General features: G+C 36.1%; 2 protein-coding genes across 2 annotated transcripts; both read left to right on the forward strand.

Moving 5' to 3' along the window:
* The first annotated feature begins 1,157 nt into the window (after window positions 1-1,157).
* Window positions 1,158-12,304, forward strand: LOC143612733 (ABC transporter C family member 5-like). Its single transcript, XM_077086644.1, has 11 exons — window positions 1,158-3,635; window positions 3,730-4,050; window positions 4,131-4,217; window positions 7,631-8,311; window positions 8,418-8,582; window positions 8,713-9,007; window positions 9,100-9,314; window positions 9,403-9,708; window positions 10,085-10,148; window positions 10,790-11,029; window positions 11,529-12,304. Exons 1-11 carry the CDS (start codon window positions 1,629-1,631, stop codon window positions 11,639-11,641), a joined length of 4,494 nt encoding a protein of 1,497 aa, XP_076942759.1. The 5' UTR covers window positions 1,158-1,628; the 3' UTR covers window positions 11,642-12,304.
* Window positions 12,305-14,162: 1,858 nt separating this feature from the next.
* LOC143612738 (NADH dehydrogenase [ubiquinone] 1 alpha subcomplex subunit 9, mitochondrial-like) lies at window positions 14,163-18,118 on the forward strand. The gene is made up of 12 exons (XM_077086649.1): window positions 14,163-14,354; window positions 14,434-14,530; window positions 15,208-15,272; window positions 15,488-15,573; window positions 15,662-15,746; window positions 15,827-15,897; window positions 16,039-16,170; window positions 16,239-16,354; window positions 16,448-16,571; window positions 16,680-16,748; window positions 17,250-17,370; window positions 17,572-18,118. Exons 1-12 carry the CDS (start codon window positions 14,276-14,278, stop codon window positions 17,709-17,711), a joined length of 1,185 nt encoding a protein of 394 aa, XP_076942764.1. The 5' UTR covers window positions 14,163-14,275; the 3' UTR covers window positions 17,712-18,118.
* Window positions 18,119-19,268: the final 1,150 nt, after the last annotated feature.

Below are 19,268 nucleotides of genomic sequence, written 5' to 3' on the forward strand. Positions count from 1 at the left end.
GTAGAACCGGAACCTATTATAGTAAACTGGTTCGGTTCCAGAACCACTAAAGCCGGTTCTCGCTAAGCGGTTCTGGCTAGAACCGGTTCGATCATTTATTTATCAAATGAGTTATGCAAACTTTGCAAATTGCAAAACAAGTTTATACAATTGTATGTCTTCTTTCACGGTAAAACTAATTTAGATTACAACATGAACATCCGTTATTAAAACCTAAGTATTTAAGTTAAACAAATCACTAGCAACGATAGATTAATGAAAGATCATATTATTTTATATTAAATTACCTTGATAGTTTAAATCAAAATTGATCATGGTTGATAGTTCTTGAACATAAAGAAAGGAGATTTGAATTAAAAAATGATTGAATGGATTCCGGTTAATAAGTTATTCTATAAAAATTAGGGGTTGGTAAATTTATTTAAAATGTTTTGAATATTCCGGTTATTCAGTTCCAAGTATAGAACCGCCGGTTTTACCCGGAACCGAACCGGGAACCGTTTAATGCAAATTCTGAGAATCGAGAACCGAACCGGTACACACATTAGCGGTTCTGAGGCACCGGTTCGGTTCCGGTTACTCGGTTCTGACGGTTCCGAACCGTTGTTTGCTCACCCCTAGTAATCACGCTGCAACAAAAATACAAGTAGAGTAACAATAACTACGCTACACGTTGCGTGTAGCGTAGCTTTTTCTACTTGTGTCTTTGTTACAGCGTGGTTGCCCTATTCAGAGTAGTTATGAAAATGCCATGACGTCCGTTTTTTCTTCGGTTCGTATTGTTTGTACGATAAAACTTGTTTCTCCTTTGCCTCGCCCATCCGATCCAATATTCCAATCCAATATTCCAATCCAATCCAATCACTTGCTTTTATAACATAACATTTAAGTTCGGTAAGTAAATACGGTACGGTACTAACGTGGTCAGTGAGGTCCTGGGTAGTGGAGATACAGCTAGACCAGCAGCCATCATTAACACCGTCCATTTGATAACGACACATACATACTCACACCCTGATTTTTGGCCTATCATGATTCGATTCTCACTGTATAACCAACCAACACTCCCATTGGACTTCATGTACTAGCACTAGCAGTAAATTCATTCCATTTCAATTCAATTAATATTTAATATTATTTAATACCCACCCTGCAAATAATATCCTCAAATTTAATTACTCCCTGACGCCGCCGTAGTTTAATTCCGATCACCGTATTATTATTATTATTATTCCGGCGCCGGCGAAGGTAAAGTAGTAAAAGGTGTGGTGTTTCCCACTAGAGAAAAGAGAAAACATAACGAAAACCCACAGAAAGTCGGTATTTTGGCTTCTTATGAAGTGGGTGTTGATCAAGATTCCATTTTTTTAATCTATTTTTACATATAAGTTATATAACACACCTTCTCTCTCTCTCCTGTACTCATCCGTGTTGTATTTGAAGATTGAAGGTGCTGTTTGTCTTCATTTGCTCTGTTCAATTTCATCTTTTTCTTTTCAAAAACACCCATCTGTAACACCCATTGACACATGGTGAAATGCTCTTGCCACTATACAGATTCATCCCACTATTAAACACCTTTCATCTTCTTCAATCTCTCATCTTTCATCCTACTGTTGAATCTTTCCATGGATACTAGGGTTTTGGAGCTTGCTGCAACTGGGTTTAATTTCTTTTGTGTTGGTTTATTGATCTTGATTGTGTTATGGAACAAGATTGTTGTGTATGTCAACCGAACCCGGGTTCGAAAAGAAGATGCTGAGGAAACTGGGACTAGGGTTTCTGTAGGATCTGAGTTTTTGAATATTGAGATTGGTAAAGTGTATAAAGCTGCAGTCTTTAGTTGCTTTTATGTTCTTTTGTTGCAAACTGTGGTTTTATGTTACAATGGTGTGTCTTTGATTAGAAAGTCTCAACAGGGTGTGAGTTTAGAGCCTTTGTTGTTGCCTGTCTCACAGTTTATTGCATGGTTTGTGTTGAGTTTTTCGGTTCTTGATTGTAAGGCTAAAACCCTTGAAAGGTTTCCATTGTTGATTAGGGTATGGTGGGTTGCATCTTTTTTGATCAATTTGTGTACCCTTTATGTTATTGGGAAGAAATTTGCAGTTGAAGGGTTTAGATTGGCGAAAGCTGGAAGCTTTCTAGTTGGTCTTGCAGCAACACCTGCTTTAGGGTTTCTTGGTTTTCTTGGGTTGAAGGGTGTGAGTGGGATTTATGTGATTAGAGGGTCGGATCTTCACGACCCGTTGTTGGTTGAAGAAGAGGATGCAGGGTGTTTGAAAGTAACACCGTATAGTGACGCGGGTTTGTTTAGTTTAGCAACATTATCGTGGCTAAACTCGATTCTTTCGACCGGTGCGAAAAGACCGCTCGAGCTTCGAGATATCCCGCTTCTTGCACCGGAAGACCGTTCCAAGTTTAATTACAAAATATTGAATTCGAATTGGGAACGGTTGAAGGCTGAAAATCACCCCTCGTTAGGTTGGGCTCTTGCTAGATCGTTTTGGAAAGAAGCTGCAAAAAACGCGATTTTTGCAGGATCATATACGCTCGTGTCATACGTGGGCCCGTATATGATTACCGACTTTGTGGATTATTTGGGTGGGATCGAGCATTACCCTCACGAAGGCTACATTCTTGCAGGCGTGTTTTTTGTAGCAAAATTGATAGAAACTTTAACGACACGACAATGGTATTTAGGGGTTGACATATTGGGAATGCACGTGAGATCGGCTCTTACTGCCATGGTGTACCGAAAAGGTTTAAGACTCTCGAGCTCCGCGAGGCAAAGCCACACTAGTGGCGAAATTGTAAATTACATGGCGGTTGATGTGCAAAGGGTGGGTGATTACGCGTGGTATCTCCATGACATATGGATGTTACCAATGCAAATCATTCTTGCTTTAGCAATTCTCTACAAAAGTGTCGGCCTTGCGTGTATTGCAACGTTATTCGCCACTATTTTATCGATAGTGATAACGATCCCATTAGCAAGAGTTCAAGAAGAATATCAAGATAGGTTAATGGCTGCTAAAGATGATAGAATGAGAAAGACTTCCGAGTGTTTAAGAAATATGAGGATCTTGAAATCACAAGCATGGGAGGATAGGTATAAAGTAAGATTGGAAGAAATGAGAGGTGTTGAGTTTAAATGGCTCAAAAAAGCGTTATATTCGCAAGCATTTATCACTTTCTTCTTTTGGAGCTCACCTATCTTCGTGGCAGCCGTTACCTTCGGGACCTCAATCTTGATTGGCGGTCAGCTGACGGCAGGAGGGGTACTTTCGGCATTAGCCACTTTCAGGATTCTTCAAGAACCGTTAAGGAACTTTCCTGATTTGATCTCAATGATGGCTCAAACGAAAGTTTCTCTTGATAGAATCACGGGTTTTTTACAAGAGGAAGAGTTGCAAGAAGACGCAACGATTGTGTTGCCACGTGGGATGTCTGACGTGGCGATCGAGCTTAAAGATGGTGAATTTCAGTGGGACCCGTGTGCTCCGAGGCCGACATTGTCTAATATTCAGTTGAAAGTCGAGAGAGGGATGCGTGTAGCGGTTTGTGGTAGTGTGGGGTCTGGGAAATCGAGCTTTCTTTCTTGTATTCTGGGTGAAATCCCTAAAGTATCCGGCGAAGTAAGTTCTAACTACATATGTGTACCTTTTTTGGTTATTTCATTTAATAATTTCTTAAAAAGATAACTTTTTTAATGTTTTAATTGTGGTTTAGGTTCGGATTTGCGGGTCTGCAGCTTATGTATCTCAGTCAGCATGGATACAATCAGGAAACATTGAAGAAAATATATTATTTGGCAATCCAATGGACAAAGCTAAATACAAAAGAACACTTCAAGCATGTTCGTTAAAAAAAGATTTAGAGCTTTTTTCGCATGGAGATCAAACGATTATAGGTGATCGAGGTATAAACTTGAGTGGTGGCCAAAAACAAAGGGTGCAATTAGCACGGGCTCTTTATCAGAATGCTGATATTTATCTGCTTGATGATCCGTTTAGTGCTGTGGATGCGCACACCGGATCAGAACTCTTTAAGGTCCGGATTTAATTGTTTGTGGTTTAGTGAAAGTTTTGAATTCAAAGATTTGTTTGACATAATATATGGTTGTTTTTCAGGAGTATATATTGACAGCATTAGCCATTAAAACAGTGGTTTTTGTAACTCACCAGATCGAATTTCTGCCAGCTGCTGACTTGATTCTGGTAAAAAAAAGCTCTTTATTCGTTTGTTTTTTAAATACGTATGGTAAAGATGAATGTGGATCTTGCAACTTGCAAGTTAAGAAATGTGGAAAATAAGGAAAGCAGTTATTTAATGCATGGTTAAGGAATAATAATAGTATTTAAACACAAAGGCTAATATGCAGAAAGTTTTTGCTTATGACCAGGTCAATTTGGATTATATTTGACCTCTAATGCGTCAAATAAGTATAATAAAAAACAGGGTATGAGTCACCGTTGCCCAAATTGGTCTTTTTATATTATAAAACCCCTTATATCGACTTATTAAAACTAAGGTTGATTACTATTGAGATAATATAATATCTGTAAATCTGTAATCATATTTGGCATGCTAATTATTTATGAAAAAATAATTTCTTTGGAGAAAAGGTGTTCTGGTCAACCCAACGTGACGTGTTTTACGTAAACGCTCTTTCTAAAATAAAATGTGAAAATGATGGTTTATTTAGTTGTTGCAGAATATTAGCATAAGTCCTTACAATAACATGATTAAGTTAGGTATTCTAGCTTGTGACCTATATTAAGGGGCATTTAATGAGGCTAAATTTCTATTATCATTTTCTTGTTATGATCTACTTTTCTTATCCTTACAATGACAAATTTGGTATAATAACAAATTAGGAGATTTATAATATGCATTAAATGCTACTTAACATAAGTTAGAAAACCTAATGAAATAAGCATGAATACATGGCGACAAAATCATGTAAAGACAACTAACAAGAACTTAAAGCAATACTATTATGATAATACAAAACCTATATTATATCATATTCTGAGTTAGATAGCTCAATAAATTGAGATCATGAGATATGGTTTGGCAATCTTTATTTTATTATCTGTAAGGCCCCGAACCCGGTAGCCCTACTTTAGCGTCGGATTTACTCATAAACACAGTTCTTCAATCAGAGTTTATTAAAACTTTTCGCGGAATATAAAACATCAATCATTTGTTACAAAACGTTAAACTTTTCTTTGATACCTTAACACAAAACTTTATATTAAAAACATCTTTACTTCTTTCTTCAGATGCCAGCCGTTCAATCCATGCCGTGTGTCGTCCTCATGCTAACTCTGTAATCAGCTCACCTGCGTGCATACTAAAAGTCAGCTACGCTGAGTGAGTTCTAGTTAATCGAACGCCATACAATACATACACATACATACATATCCGTAGATACATATCCATACTTCACTAGTTACCCTTCTGTTCTACATACACACTTACTACCATACATACACACATATTTATAACCACTAACCTCAGTCTACCGTGAGTACGTTCATAGTCCGCCGTCTATACCTGTACTCAAGGTCGTGAACACGTAAAAGGTCCGCGGTCCTTACCTATGTTCACCCTTTATGGTACGTGCAAGGTCCGCAGTCCTTCCCTATACCATCCTACATCCACAACACGTACAAGGTCCACAGTCCTCCCCTATGTTGCAACCTAAACCATAGCACGTACGAGGTCCGCAGTCCTCCCCTATGCTACCACAATACAACTACAGCACGTATAAGGTCCACAGTCATTTCCTATGCTGATGCCTATCTATAATACGTATAAGGTCCGCAGTCCTTAACTACGTTGTCGTCTATTATCTGTAACGCGTATAAGGCCCACCGTCCCTATCTACGTTTACGTCTATCATCTACTTTACGTATAAGGCCCGCAGTCCTTAACTACGTTTACATCTATCATCTACTTTACGTATAAGGCCCGCAGTCCTTAACTACGCCATCACCAGCCGAGTCTATGTCCGACAAAAGCTAGAGGGATTTGCCATCCTAACTTACTATGTCGAACGTAGAACTCACATACCATTCGTGTAACTGCATACACCTACTTCACATATACAATAATTACATCATAGCATAAGAACACCCTAGGCGTTCTTTACATCATTCATTTAACAACCATACCTCTTGTCGATACGTGCAATATCCGAAGATCGTTCACGCCCCGACAAGTATTCATTTGTAATGTTCATACATCTTCGATGTATAATATTCGTACCTTTATTTTTGACCTGACAGTACGCGCAATATCCGAAGATCGTTCGCGTACCGACAAGCAACCATTCATATCCATCACATATATCACATATGGCATACACTTATCACTTAGGATAAATGTATTAACAACACATCGAGTATGCACACAGCCCCGAAAACATAACACATAAATGGGGCTAGAAACTCACCTGAATACTGTTACGCTCTCCGTTAATAGTTATTCTCCTCTTGAGCTGCGCACGGCTAACTGTATAATATTTACACGTATCAATTACTGCTACTACTATTACTACTACTCATTTTCGATAACCGCCTTAACACATTTTCCATTAGGTTTTTAATTTATTTCATAAACGAACTTCACTTCAAGCGAATCTTGGAAACAACTTGGTTCTGGCTTGATTCGATCGAATAGGAACACGTTCGATCGAATACAACACGTTCGATCGAATAGGAACACGTTCGATCAAACAGGAACACGTTCGATCGAATAGGAACACGTTCGATCGAATACAACACTCATTCGATCGAATACAAAACTTATTCGATCGAATGAGTTGGAGACCATTCGGTTGCTTCCCTATTCGGTCGACTGGACTTGTTCGATCTACGCATTCGATCGAATGGACTGATTCGATCGACTGGTTCGATCGAATGAGTCTGATTCGACTCCTTCAAGCTGGGCGACGGAGAAACCCACGGGTTTTCCAGATTTTCCAGATTTTTGACCCAAAATCGAAGTTTTTGACATGGAAATGCTCGGGATTGAAAGGGCTATCGATTCCTAGTACTTTTAAACACAAAAGCTTGCATTTTGACACCAAAACAAGGCGGTTTCTGACCCGAAAACTCAAGTTACGTTTTTGCTCGCTTTGAGGCCGAAATGGTTATGAAAACGGATGATTTTCGAGAGGGACTTACCAAAAACGATTAGGAACAAGATTGTGGACTCGGATTTGTGATTTGAGAACTTTCTCTCTCTAGCTTCTCTCTCTAGAAAAGAGAGTGTTTGGGTGGGTGTAAGTGAAGGAAGATGGTGAAAAATGGTGGAAGTGTCAAGAACTTTCGTTTATATACTACGGGTTTGGTTAGGCTCGGGTTGGCTTCCTACGGGTCGAGGCAGGCCGAGTTCATAAAATAACTAAGCCCAAGACCCGTTCCTTACTCGACATTAATAATTAAAAAAAAAAAACGCGAAATCACTAACACCACTTTCTTTATTCAACATTATAAATTTTAGGATGTTACATTATCAATCTAGGGTTAAGTTAGGCATCATTAAATAAGACCATTTTTTTTATCTTAATAGTATATCTTTTACATCCTCTGTTTTTATCATTGTCTTTTTTATATGTTAGGTTCTTAAAGAAGGTCAAATCATTCAAGCGGGTAAATATGACGAACTTTTACAAGCGGGAACCGATTTCAACACATTAGTTTCAGCTCACCACGAAGCTATCGAAGCAATGGATATATATAACCACTCTGATGACGAGACTGATAATGACCAAGACTTGATAAAAAACTGTCACACATCTGGAACCAGTATGAACACAACCACACAATCTCCAAATGAAAAAGAATCGATCACGGGCCAAAAAGCCCTTATAAAAGAAAAAAAGAAATCAAAACGCTCACGTAAAAAACAACTGGTTCAAGAAGAAGAACGAGAGCGCGGTAAAATTAGCATGAAGATTTACTTGTCTTATATGGGTGCAGCATATAAGGGGTTATTAGTACCTCTTATTATTGTTGCACAAACATTATTTCAAGTTCTTCAAATTGCTAGTAATTGGTGGATGGCGTGGGCCAACCCGCAAACCGAAGGGGATACGGCTCGGGTTAGTAATTTGGTGCTGATTGCGGTTTATATGGCACTTGCGTTCGGGAGCTCGTGGTTTATATTTGTTAGGGCGGTTTTAGTGGCTACATTTGGTTTAGCAGCTGCACAGAAACTATTTGTAAAAATGCTTCATAATGTTTTTAGGGCACCAATGTCGTTCTTTGATTCGACTCCAGCAGGACGAATACTGAATCGGGTGTGTTTAAAGTTTGAAACTTTTTTATAGTTTAGGTTTTTTTTTACAAAAGGGTTATTTTCTTTTTCATTTTGTTGATCTTTATGGGATCTTTATGGGTTTTCAGGTGTCGGTTGATCAAAGTGTTGTTGATCTTGATATTCCTTTTAGACTCGGTGGATTTGCGGCAACAACAATCCAGCTTCTTGGTATAGTTGGGGTGATGACTCAGGTGACGTGGGAAATCTTGCTTCTTATTGTCCCGATGGCAATCACGTGCTTGTGGATGCAGGTGAATAATTTATATATTAATACTATTGTCTAGAGGTTTAATTTTCGTCTTGTTTGCTCGTGAATGGGTCAGCTTACATTTGCATAAAGTAATGAACTAATAACATTTACCTTATGCTTTATTTATTCAGAAATACTACATGGCTTCATCAAGGGAATTAGTGCGTATCGTTAGCATCCAAAAATCTCCAATTATTAATCTTTTTGGGGAATCGATTGCGGGGGCAGCCACCATCCGAGGTTTCGGGCAGGAAAAAAGGTTTATGAAGCGGAATCTTTATCTTCTTGATTGTTTTGCCCGCCCGTTTTTCTGCAGCATCGCAGCTATCGAATGGCTTTGTTTACGCATGGAGTTATTATCAACTTTTGTCTTTGCTTTTTGTCTCGTCTTATTAGTGAGTTTCCCGCGTAAAGCTATAGATCCTAGTAAGTATTTTCACTAATTTTCATTTACGTTATTATGGGTCCTTCATTGATATGAACATGAAGATTAACCAATTTTGGTTTACTTATTACAGGTATGGCGGGCCTGGCGGTAACTTACGGTTTGCAATTAAATGCTCGTTTATCACGGTGGATACTTAGCTTTTGTAAGCTTGAAAACAAGATTATTTCTATAGAGAGGATTCATCAGTATTGCCATATCCCGAGTGAAGCTCCACCCGTCATTGAAGATAGTCGCCCCCCATCCTCGTGGCCCGAGGAAGGAAAAATTGAAATTGTAGATCTGAAGGTATTTTTCATTAGTCATTTAGTCCTTAAATAATATTTATTGAGATTTATATGTTTATAAGATTGATTTTTTTACATATATTTAATAGGTTCGTTATAAGGAAAATTTGCCTGTGGTGCTTCGTGGTGTGACGTGTGAATTCCCGGGAGGGAAGAAAATAGGGATTGTTGGGCGTACGGGAAGTGGTAAATCGACGTTAATTCAAGCATTGTTTCGACTCATCGAACCTGAAAGTGGTAGAATTGTTATAGATAATATTGATATTTCAACAATTGGGCTACATGATTTACGTTCTCGACTCAGTATTATACCACAAGATCCTACTTTATTTGAAGGGACCATTCGGGGCAACCTTGATCCCCTTGAAGAGCATACAGATCAAGAAATTTGGGAGGTTAGATATTTTTAATTTCAAATTCTTGGATTCTTAAAATATGATGTTAAACATTCTTAAATAAAATCTGTTATACAAGATTGATTATTTGTAAAAAAACATGCAATAGCTTCCAAAAAAACAAATGAGTTTTGTTAAATTAGATCAATACCTTCAATCTATATGTGATGATGACTATAATGGAAAAACAAGTAATTTTAAGTTGGAAACTTCAAAAATAAAGTTTGTAATTTCTATGGGTTATTTGAAACGGGCTTATGAAATAGAAACTTAGTACTTCTAGCCGCATATTTTGAACAAAATAACAAATACAAACTGTGAAAATTTTGAAATATCAAAATTCCGATGAAAATAAACACATTTTTTTTATGAACAGGCACTTGATAAATCTCAACTTGGAGATACGGTTCGTGAGAAGGAGCAAGGGCTTGATGCACCGGGTATGTTTGACATGATAATTTGAACTCTAATCTAAAAGCTGTAGATAATTATCAATTAATGTAGGGGTAACAAAGGTTATGGGCCAGGTGGGTTGGGTAACGGGCCAAAATGCACCTTTTTTGCTGAATGGGTCAAATTGTGTTGACCCAAAATATGCCCCCCCCCAAAAAAAAAAAAATCAGTTTTTGTAAGAATATAGTGTGTAAATTATTACAGAAGTTATTGCTAAGTTTTTATTAAAAAATAATTTAGGAGGTTTTATATTTTAAAAGTACGTTTAAGCTAATTTGGTGACAGTTTATGGTTCAGGCAGGATTGATGTATAATATACGATTACGAAAGTTATATTATTTCAATAATGGTCAAGTTTATTCTAGTAAAGTAATTTAAGAGGTTTTATGCATTAAAAGTACTCTGACTTTTGCTCTGTTTTAAGTATTTGTTTGGACCCGTTTGACACGTTTTCTTTTAAGCTAATTCTTTATCATACCCAAGTTGACCGGTTAGAAATAAAACGTAACCTGAATCAACCCGTTTATAAATGGGTCAAAATTGCCACCTTGTTAACATCATTTTTGAGCACACTAAAAATAAAAAGATAATCATTCTGAATTTGTGTTTTGTTATGCGATTCTTGCAGTTTTAGAAAATGGCGACAATTGGAGTGTGGGCCAACGGCAGCTTGTTTCACTTGGCAGGGCGTTACTGAAACAGGCCCGAATCTTGGTGCTTGATGAAGCAACCGCTTCAGTTGACTCAGCCACTGACAATCTAATCCAAAAGATTATTCGTCAAGAATTTAAGGATTGTACTGTTTGTACTATTGCTCACCGTATTCCTACTGTCATCGATAGTGATCTTGTTCTTGTTCTTAGTGACGGTACGTGTTGACTTCTTTTGGTCAACCAAAATTAAATGCCCCCATAAAAAGGACAAAATATTTTCAGAACATGTGAAACATTCGGGTTGACCTAGAGATGGTTTGGGCCGAAGACAGGTAGTTTTTTTAGGTTGAAATGGGTCGGGTTGGGCTGACTTAGCACTTTCGGTCCAAAACATTTAATTTGTTTTATAAGAAATTAGCCCGTCAAATATTATTAAAAAAATTACCCTTTTGAGAGTTTTGAGATTAAAAAAAACGGGCCGGGTCATGTTGGGTTGACTTGGCACTATTTTATAAAAATTAATTAACCTTTTTAAGGAACAATTTAGGATATGTAAATAGTTTTGACTTTATTGACTATTAACCATTTGACCAATTAACTCTTTCATAAATTTAACTGTTCCTATCCAAAAGATCCCGCATTAGGTTGCTTGTTGATCAAGAAAACTTTTATCATATGTATATATAATAACGATGTTTTACGCGTGTTTTACAGGGCAAGTTGCAGAATTTGATTCTCCAACTCGACTATTAGAAGACAGGACATCAATGTTTTATAAATTAGTAATGGAATACTCGTCTAGATCAAGTGGCATCCCGGATTTTTGATACAAATGGTGGGCCCAGATACACCTTTTAACCAAGAACCGTGGAAGTGGGACCCTACTGCATGAATCAAATCAAACTCAACCCTGCTTCTGTTTTCCGAGCTTTATGTTGACCAAAGTCAAAACCGGTGCCAAAGAGGTTTGTAACACGAAAACGTGCCAAAAAGGTACACGCTAGAGAACAAAAACCGTTGTGAATTGTGAGATTCAAATGTTGTTAAATGTTGACATACTTTGTAACATAAATAATCTGGTTACGAAACCAGAAAGATAGTGTTATTTTTTGGTAATTATTAGTGAAAAGAAGCAATGGGAAACAATCTTTTTCTTAAAACGAAAATGCATAAGTTATGTTTTTTAAGATGATTTTGGTCAAATTTCTTCAAAATGGTTCATCACGAGGAGATTTGAAAGTTAGTTTTAAATAGCTTTTGTCTGTGATTATCTAACCATTTTCTAATGATTTTGTTGATTTTTTGACTTCTTGAGAGGTTTTCGACGGCCAGGATCGCTTTCTTGCTGTTTGTATGTAAATACAAGCGTGTTTTGTTACCGACATTTGATGTTTTTTTGAATGCTACATAAGATGGATGGCATGCTTTTATACTTGTATGTTATGTTGGTTTTAGTTGACTTTAAATAGTCAAAAGGTAGAATTGATGGCATGCTTGATTTGTTCTGGGCCATATCCACTTTATATATTTAGATAGATACTTTTGTAGTTTGGTTCTAAAGGCATATTATCAAGATATGGTACTTACAAGTATTACATTTCTTTTTAAAGTATGATGCTTCATATCACATCGTTTTTACTGTATAACATTTTCTCGCCATACAGGAGTAGGATACATTAACTTAAAAACTCCCATTAAGATTGTTGTTTGTCTTTATTCTGATATATTCGATGACTGTCGTTTAGTTGATCTGTAAGTAAACTTTCGAAACCTGGTTGTTGCATTGACGAAATTTGGATGTGTTTGTAATCTTGAACATTGTGGTTAGTCTTTGAAAGTTCCAACTTGGCATATGTATGTCATTGATTCAGGATCTTCACAAATGTATCTTGCCTCGAAGGCTTGAACCGGGTCTTTGATTATCTATGTACTTTGTACGTCTAATCCATAACTCCACATGTAAATCAACTTTCTCTTTAAAACGCACAAATGAAGAAAACCATAAACGGAGTTTTGTAGATTCAAACAGACTTCATCTTTGTAAAACGCCTAATATATAAATGTGAGATTTTTTTTAACGACATTGTGTAAGTTTGATAGTCACTGTCAGAGTGTCAGGTGTCAATTAAAAAGAATTACAGCCATTTTTAAACTTATGTTAAAAGTTTTGGGTGTTATAAATTTATAATATGCATGGAAAGATGAACGTTGTTAGGAACATAGAACATTCTCGAAAAAACAGGAAGAGTGTTGGAACTTGGAACATTGCTATCTTTTGATGATTCATCGAGTGTTCATAACAAGTGTCACTCTTTACTTAAGATTGATATTAAGTTATTAACGTCAGAGTATAGGTTCCAAACAAAAATATAACGTAAGGTTTAATTTATACAATAGCCACCCTTTAACTAGGTAGTTTGACATACAATATATATTGTATATCAAAACAGAAGACAAATGAACAGCAACAAGCTGCGTTGCTAGTATGTTTAAATTGTAAAACCAAGTCTTTTATAAGCTACGTTGATTGATCTTTGAGTCATAATATTATTATACATAAAATGTTGGACTCTACTAGGTACCTCTTCAACCTCTGACGCAAGAAAACCAAAAGTATCAAATGCAAATGGTATAAACATGCGTTAGATGTCAAGACATGTTTTTCATGTTTGATCACTTTGCATTAATCAACTTTAATAGCCGTTATTGTTTGAATTTATTTTCAACTATGACATTTAAAAAGCACGGCTATTATTTAAATAGGTTATAAGTTGTAAATAGGGGTGAACATGAAAATCGCAAAAAAAAAAAAAAAAAAACTGAAACCCAAACCAAAGTCGAAACTCAAATAAACCGATCTGAATACTTATTCGGATTATGTCGATATGAATATCCGGATAACTAATTTGGATCGGATATGAAACTTTAAGAAATTCTGATTGTTTGGATTATTCAGATTTTCGTTTTATCATAACAAACAACTTGTTTTTTGTGGTATTTTCCGGTTTTTTTACCTTTGTTTAGACTATTATTTGAAGTTTGAACTTTAAATTTGTTTCAAGACTAATTTGTATTTTCCGGTTTATATGTTTATTATGATTTCAAACGGGTAAAAAAATGTTTGGGCCAAAAGCTAGGATAATTTTATTACTCGGTTGTTTTCAAATTATCCGGGTTTCATTCGAATCCGATCCAAATTGAATTCATTCGGATCAGATTTCAAACATTATCCTAAAATTCCTAAATCCGAATAATCCATAATCCGATCGTGGCAAGTCGAAGGTTTAGTAAGAGACTTGAGGTGACAAAATGTTTAAATAAATAATAATATTAGGTTTAAGTTAACAAAACACAAGGTAGCTTTATAATATACAGAGACAGGCGCAAGTTAGAAACGACCTGACTGAGGGTTTTCTCATCGTCATCGCAAATCTCTGTCTTCTCCTTGGCGATTGGAAACGATGCAGACCGTTTCGAGGAGATTAGCTCGTGACAATTCAATTCAATCTCTCAAATCGCTATATCCTGTTTCCGATCGCTGTAATTTCATTTCTAGGGTTTCATTTCACTTATTTTACCTATTTGTTTGTTTGCATTTCACTCAACTTATGCAATGCAGATTACGGCGATTATGATCGGCGTTACGCTTCTACTCTCACCACTAAAGGTATCGGACATCTGGTCCGCAAGGGTACCGGTGGAAGATCATCCGTTAGGTATTTTTTTTTCCTTTCTGATTTTATTCGTTAAATTTGTTTATATCATATTAAGTTATGAGATGTTAGTTGAACTTAGAGATTTGTAAATCTGGTTAATATAGCTTCATTAGGTCTAGTAGCTGCTTAATTTAGGGATGGATGAACACTTTTTTTTACCGAATACTTGTACCATATCGGTATTAGTTTTTTCATGTTTTCGGTATTAGTACCGTACCGATTTCTTCCCTAGCTTAATTGTGAAGTTATTAGGAATGCCAGTTTTTGCTCACGAGTTCATTTTATCTTTTGGTTTAGCGTCATTATGCTTCTTTTTTTATATTATTTGAATACTAGTGTAGTAAGATATTTTAAAATGTTAAAGAAATCAGAATCAGTTGTATTTTTAAAGTGATACATAGAGGTGCATAAATGTGAAACATAATGTCTGCTGTCATATTGAGTTGCAAAACCTATACACCATCATCATGATCTAGAACTTATAATGCATGTTGTTTGGTTTAGATGCGTATCTTCATTGTAGTCTAGGTCTATGTAGAACTGTTTTCGTTTGATTACTCTGTTAGTTTCGTAGTTAAGAGACTTATAAATGGTGGAGCCGTGGAGTTGGTAATGACTGTGTAATGCTCTTCATCACATGACTCAATTATTCAATTTGGTATTTTTTTGATTTGCAGTGGCATAGTTGCTACAGTATTTGGAGCTACTGGTTTCCTTGGGCGTTACTTGGTGCAACAACTTGGTTAGTAGAACACTTAACATCAGTGTACTGTGTTCAAAAGTTATAGCAACATTTGTTCTCATTATACTTCTATATAAAGTTCATACTTTAGAAAATAGTTTTGCTCACAGTTCTCTAGCATAGCATATTACTGAACTATTTAACGGTTAACTTTAAGCTGAAGTTATGTTCTGTTTTGTGATACCTACTGACATAAATTCTTTGTATATCTGCAGCCAAAACAGGTTCACAAGTGTTGGTACCGTTCAGAGGTTCTGAAGATTCACCACGCCATCTCAAACTGATGGGAGATTTGGGGCAGGTAACGTAGAACTTTTATTATTCTCTAATGATTGTTAATGTTTGGTGCTAGATATTCACAATTTCGCACTCCCTTTTATCTCACACAGATTGTTCCCATGAAATACAACCCAAGAGATGAAAACTCAATCAAGGCTGTCATGGCCAAGGCAAATGTTGTGATTAATCTCATAGGTAAATGTTTAATATCTTCTTGTTCAATTTTCTTATGTAGATGTTGAAATTGCTTTTGACATTGCAACTGTTTTTTACAGGAAGGGAATATGAAACCAGAAACTATAGTTTTGAGGAAGTCAACCATCATATGGCTGAAAAACTTGCCAAGGCAAGTATTAGTGTGGCAGTTATTCTTGTGTTATACTGTTTTTGTTTATTTTCTTTTCTGTGACAACTTTTTGTTTATTTTATTTTCTATGACAACCTTTTGTTTATTTGTCGTCTAATATAATATGTATTTCGTATGCAGATTTCTAAAGAACATGGTGGAATCATGAGATTTATACAACTCTCTTGCTTAGGTGCATCTAAATCGTCTCCTTCTAGAATGTTCCAAGCTAAGGCTGCTGCAGAAGAATCCATCTTTCGTGAATTGCCTGAGGTAAATAACATATCTGATTTGTGTAAATATATTAAATAGTTAAGCTTCAATGATTTGTCTGTTTTCAGGCCACAATACTGAGACCTGCGGTGATGGTCGGTACAGAAGATCGAATCTTGAACCCATGGGCTCAATTTGCTAAAAAGTACAACTTTCTTCCAGTAATCGGGGGCGGTTCTACCAAGTATGACTGTATTTAATTTCATTCATATAAACTTCTAAATATTAATTTAATCGAATCTTATGGTGACTTATTTTCTATATGTGTTGTTTACAGGATTCAACCTGTGTATGTTGCTGATGTTGCTTCTGCAATTGTTACGGCTTTGCAAGATGATGGTAGTAGCATGGGAAAACTATATGAACTTGGTGGGCCTGATGTTTATACAATCCGTGAATTGGTGACTCTAAACTCTATTGTCTCCATGATTTTTTGCATAGTTTTCTTTTTTGTTTTCTATTTAAAGTAAAAAAAAATTGTCAAAATTTCTTATATCTATGTTTTGCAGGCTGAAATTATGTATGAAGTGATTCGAGAATGGCCTCATTATGTTAATCTTCCTTACCCTGTTGCTAAGGTATTTGAGTAATAGTTTCATCGTTATGTTAAAATCTCTGTGTAAGTAATTATGAATCAAAACACTATATTTGTTATTAAAATGCCTTTTAAAAGCTACTCCATTAAGTGGACCATCATGATAAAACTCTATAAGGCAAGTATAAGGTAACCAAATTATGTCTCCATGTCATATATGTTTCTTGCCCAAAACAAAGGACTTAAATCAAGTTTTAGCTACAGGGTCAATTTCTTAGGTTTCCATGGGATCTTGCATAATATCATATTTACCAAACCAAAAAAAAGTCAAATATACCCATTCAGAATACTTAATATTTAACATTTACCTGTTTCATTATATATAGTTTATAGTATGATGATTATTCCCTTCTCTTTTGTCGTACACTCTTAACTCTCCTATTCTGTTTTGCCATGCTTTTTAGTTTTACCCGTTTGACCTGTTTGTGATAAAAATATAACCCAAGTTGTTGATTGATTTCATTCTGATGTGAATTTATCACAGGCAATCTCAACACCTCGAGACGTACTCCTTAACAAAGTTCCTTTCCCATTACCCTCACCAAGTATCTTCAATCTGGATATGATTAATGCTTTTTCTTCAGATAAACTCGTCTCAGAAGATGGTTAGTGTTTCAAGCCTTACTTTTGTTAACTAGTTACCGAACTCCACATCAGCACCGTATTACAAAAAAAGTCAACATGGTCAAAGTTATCAACACACCCATCATTTTTGAAAAGTTCATTGGTTTTATGGCTGAAAACAAATTTCATTACTTTCAATATAACATTCCACTGATTTTAAATGGCTATGTTTGTGTTTGTAGCTTTAACATTCGATGATCTCGGGATTGTGCCACATAAGGTGAAGGGATACCCTATTGAGTACCTTATCCAGTACCGCAAGGGTGGGCCCAACTACGGGTCTACTGTCAGTGAAAGAGTTCCTACAGAGCCTCCTTATTAAGTTTTTTTGTAACTGGATATTTAAATTTGTAAAACTTGGTGCTTGATCCAACTGGTACCCTGAGGTATGTTCTCCCATCTGTAAATAACGGTATTCGGACCCCTCGTCTACTTTTATAGTAGTAGTAATCATTTGGCATTGTAAAAAAATCAGGTTTCCAGGTGCATTAGTTTTCCCCAAGACAGATCGAGGAATAAAAAGATTTCAAGTCTTTTTTCTTGAAAGCGTTGGATGGTTTTGTATAATGAATCTGAATCTGTTTTCCTTTAAAATTTAGAGAGAAGCATGTTGTTTGAGGACTAACTTTGCTTCGTGTATTTGGAATTGTTAAATATAATCCAGATAATAAAACTGGTCAATTGCTTTTGTTATATTAGTGGGGTGTCTGGGATTGCTGTTAACATAAAGATCCTTTTTATTAGTGGCGGCATCGAGATTCATTTGTTTATAAACGAGTTGGTTTGGACAATTGTTTTTGATTGTTTATTTGTGTCAACTTAAAATAACATGACACTCAGTTATTAACTTGAAATGGGCTCAAATGGTTCAGCAGTCAGCATGAACTTCCGCAGTTGTCGTGACCACCTACCCATTGGCGCAGACTCTGCCATTAACACCACTGCCTTCGCCACTCAACGCCACTTGCACTGGCCTTTCACAGCCTATAGTCACTAACCTCCATACAAAATATAGCTTAACCTATTTTGCTGTCTTTTTTCTTAAGATGATTCATTAAATCTGAGCTCATTTTGATTTAGAACCTGTTTAATCTGAATCAAGTCGATCGTTTTTTTATTTTATTTTAAATCAGTTTGTTTTGATTCGAAGCCTGCTTGGGTTGTTACTCAATTTGCCTGGCTTAATTTTTATAAGTAAGGCTATCCATTTTTAAGGTTCTAGGTAGTTAAAACTTACCAAAGGCTTTTAGCCTATTGTAAAATTGGTTTTTCATTATCGTATGGGTGAGAGTTCGAGTCTTAGGCACCCAGGGCGTTCACAAGATGAGAGTCTGGCTCTGTTTGGGTTCACAAGATCGGTGCCGCAAATGCCCAAAGGGTTCATGGGATGGGGGCTCGGGGGTTCACGAAACCATTCAAGATGAGGGGAAAATGGGGGGAAACTTTTATGGGAAGCATGGGGGCTCAATTGATTATATGGATTCATTTGAGTTAACATGGGTTGAGATGAGATGACAATATCATATTGATTGGATTAATGGGTTCAAAAGGGTTTCAGGATGAACATTGAAACGAATTTAGGAGTAGCTTAGAGGATGTGTGGTAGCCGTTCGAAAATAAAATAGAACTTCTAAATATAATCAAACTAGTAATTATCAATAATTAATTGTGGTAAGATCTATTAGCATGCATTTGTGTATATTTAATACATGGTACCGGCATGTCACAAGCCCCACTGCATTTGGAACTGAACAACTAATTCCATTTGTACATATATGGAAAACAAAAATGTTATTATCTATCTGAAGATTCTAATTTATTTAAGCCATTTTAAAATTAATATTCGTTTTTGGCTTTCAGCGCCTCCACTAAAAGTTTT

This window comes from Bidens hawaiensis, unplaced genomic scaffold (assembly GCF_021521415.1).
Source record: "Bidens hawaiensis isolate Kalapana, Puna unplaced genomic scaffold, B.hawaiensis_p1.1 tig00035468_1, whole genome shotgun sequence".
NCBI lineage: Eukaryota > Viridiplantae > Streptophyta > Magnoliopsida > Asterales > Asteraceae > Bidens > Bidens hawaiensis.